This window comes from Sinocyclocheilus anshuiensis, unplaced genomic scaffold, assembly GCF_001515605.1.
Source record: "Sinocyclocheilus anshuiensis isolate Anshui unplaced genomic scaffold, SAMN03320099.WGS_v1.1 scaffold863, whole genome shotgun sequence".
Taxonomy (NCBI): domain Eukaryota; kingdom Metazoa; phylum Chordata; class Actinopteri; order Cypriniformes; family Cyprinidae; genus Sinocyclocheilus; species Sinocyclocheilus anshuiensis.
Window position 1 is genome coordinate 574,060 of NW_015547725.1, and position 2,648 is coordinate 576,707.

The window sequence follows — 2,648 nt, forward strand, 5'->3', positions numbered from 1 at the left end:
GTGTGCATATATATATATATATATATATATATATATATATATATATACTGTATATATTAACTGTAAACATTTTATGAAGTTCCATCTGTAAAACTTAAAATATTACTTCCTTATTTTTTATGGTATATTTCTGGCAATCACAGTCGCTGTTTTATTTAATAATTTTTTTTTATTTGATTTTTTTACAGTAAATTCAACATTAAAAAAATATTAAAATTGTGTGTACTTAAGAGACAAAACTGTCTCTAGAACTGAAGTAAATATGACAAAATCTCTTTTTGGGGTGTCCTCAAATGTAAAAAAAAACAAAACAAAAAAAAACAACAACCTGAAACGACTAAAATAATCAATCTTTTAGTATTTGGGTTAGAGAGAGTCATTAACTTTAAATAAGAACAGACAGTGCATCCTCATTTCAAAAGTATGTACTGTAAAGTAAATGTGTGTATGTGTGTGTACCCTAGCTCTAGCCCGCTGAAACTGCTCTTCTCTCCGATCGAGTTCGTTCTGCAGTGACTGTTTTTCTTGCTCTAGTTCGGATACTCTCTTCTGCAGCTTTAGGAACAGGGACATGTCTAGTATGGCCTTGGAAACGTCCTGGAGAGAGAATGAAACACATCCCATAATTACACACGCAATATATGCCAATTTATGATACTTTTATGCATATGACCTTTAAAAAACTCAAAGAAGTGTAATGTCAGAATTGGCCTAAAGTGGAATTTAAAGGGGTCATATGATGCGATTTTAATTTTTCCTTTCTCTTTGGAGTGTTACAAGCTCTTGGTGCATAAAGAAGATCTGTAAAGTTGCAAAGACTAAAGTCTCAAATCCAAAGAGATATTCTTTATAAAAGTTTAGAGTCAACCACACCTACCTAAAATGGCTCATTCTAACACGCCCCCACATATCTACGTCACTATGTGGAAATATTAGCATAATGCCGCCCAAATGTGCACGCAAAGAAAGAAGGCGTGGTTTCAGGAACAATAATGTACACTATTTGAAAAATAATGTGTTTTTTGAACATTAAAGCATGTCAACATATTCTGTTACACCAAATACACAAAATAATGATCTTTAAAATAGCATCATATGACCCCTTTAAATTCTATCATAAGCAACCTAATGACATTCCACATTCTGATCTCACCTCCCCTCCGCGGGTCCCTTCCTCTGACTCTGCAAACTCTGAATTGTAGGTGCATTCTGATTCGTTGCTGCTGTGCGTGGAGTCTGTGCGCCTGTGACCAGGTTTTGGAACATTCTAGAAAAAAAGGACTCATCAGAAGACTGGAGGGCTTGTAATGAAAGGAGTGTGCAGGATCTGACCCTAAACCAGTTTAGTTATACAGGGCTTTCTTAAGACCCACTAGTTGAGTAGTCATTCAGACAACCCACCAGTTAGTTGAAAGCACTGAAGTTTTGCAATCCCTGAATGAGTGTGTACTCACTACAGCGAGTGTGATCTCCTCTTTCAAATCGTCGTATTTCTCCTCTAGTCGGAGGTGTTCGGTAAGAAGATTCTGGTAGCGAGACCGTTCCTCGTTTAAATCGTATTCTAACTGCTGGGTTTCCTCCTTCAGAGCCCTCTGCATTTTCTCTATAAAACACACAATACATGTAACACGTACACCATTGACACACATTCCCACAGAACAGTCAACCAATATTGAATTACACAAAATGTCAGATTTAACAATAATTCAAAAGTATGTTTTTATTACATTACTTATGTGCAATACTGCATACATTATATTCACTTAATAATAGTAGAAACTGTACATATACAGTGGGGGAAATATTTATTTGATCCCCTGCTGATTTTGTAAGTTTTCCCACTTACAAAGAAATGAAGGGTCTGTAATTTTTATGGTAGGTTTATTTTAACGTATAGAGACAGAATACCAACCAAAAAATCCAGAAAAAACACATTATATAAAGAAATAGATTTTCATTTCAGTGAGTGAAATAAGTATTTGATCCCCTACCAACCAGCAAGGATTCTGGCTCCCACAGATTGGTTATGTGCCCATGTGGAACACAGATTAGTCCTGTCACTTTAAGAATTTACTCCTAATGTCAGCTCGTTAGGTGTATAAGACACCTGTCCACACAATCTGTATCTTCCATCCCAACCTCTCCCACCACCATGGGCAAGACCAAAGAGCTGTCAAAGGATGTCAGAGACAAGATTGTAGATCTGCACAAGGCTGGAATGGGCTACAAGACCATCAGCAAGAAGCTTGGTGAGAAGGACACAACTGTTGGTGCGATTATTCGGAAATGGAAGAAATACAAAACAACCATCAATCGCCTTCGTCTGGAGCTCTGTGCAAGATCTTGCCTCATGGGGTAAGGATGATCAGGAGAAAGGTGAGGGATCAGCCCCGAACTACACGGAAGGAAACACTGAAGATGGGTCATGGATGGGTCTTCCAGCATGACAATGACCAGAAACATACCAACAAGGCAACAAAGGAGTGGCTCTAGAAGAAGAACATTAAGGCCATGGAGTGGTTCATGGAGTCTCAATCCTATAGAGGTAAACGACATGCTAAACGACAGCCTAGAAACCTTAAGGATTTAGAGAGGATCTGTAAAGAGGAGTGGATCAAAATCCCTCCTGAGATGTGTGCAAACCTGGT

The 2,648-nt window shown here is 37.8% G+C and overlaps 1 protein-coding gene across 1 annotated transcript in view; it reads right to left on the reverse strand.

Moving 5' to 3' along the window:
* myo5aa (myosin VAa) overlaps positions 1 to 2,648 on the reverse strand; it is a 63,387-nt gene that overhangs the window by 20,579 nt on the left and 40,160 nt on the right. The window contains exons 22-24 of the mRNA XM_016507153.1: positions 1,455 to 1,603; positions 1,154 to 1,267; positions 460 to 597 (exon numbers count right to left, since the gene is read on the reverse strand). Coding sequence (XP_016362639.1) covers positions 460 to 597; positions 1,154 to 1,267; positions 1,455 to 1,603 — 401 coding nt within the window. The remainder of the gene's footprint in view (positions 1 to 459; positions 598 to 1,153; positions 1,268 to 1,454; positions 1,604 to 2,648) is intronic.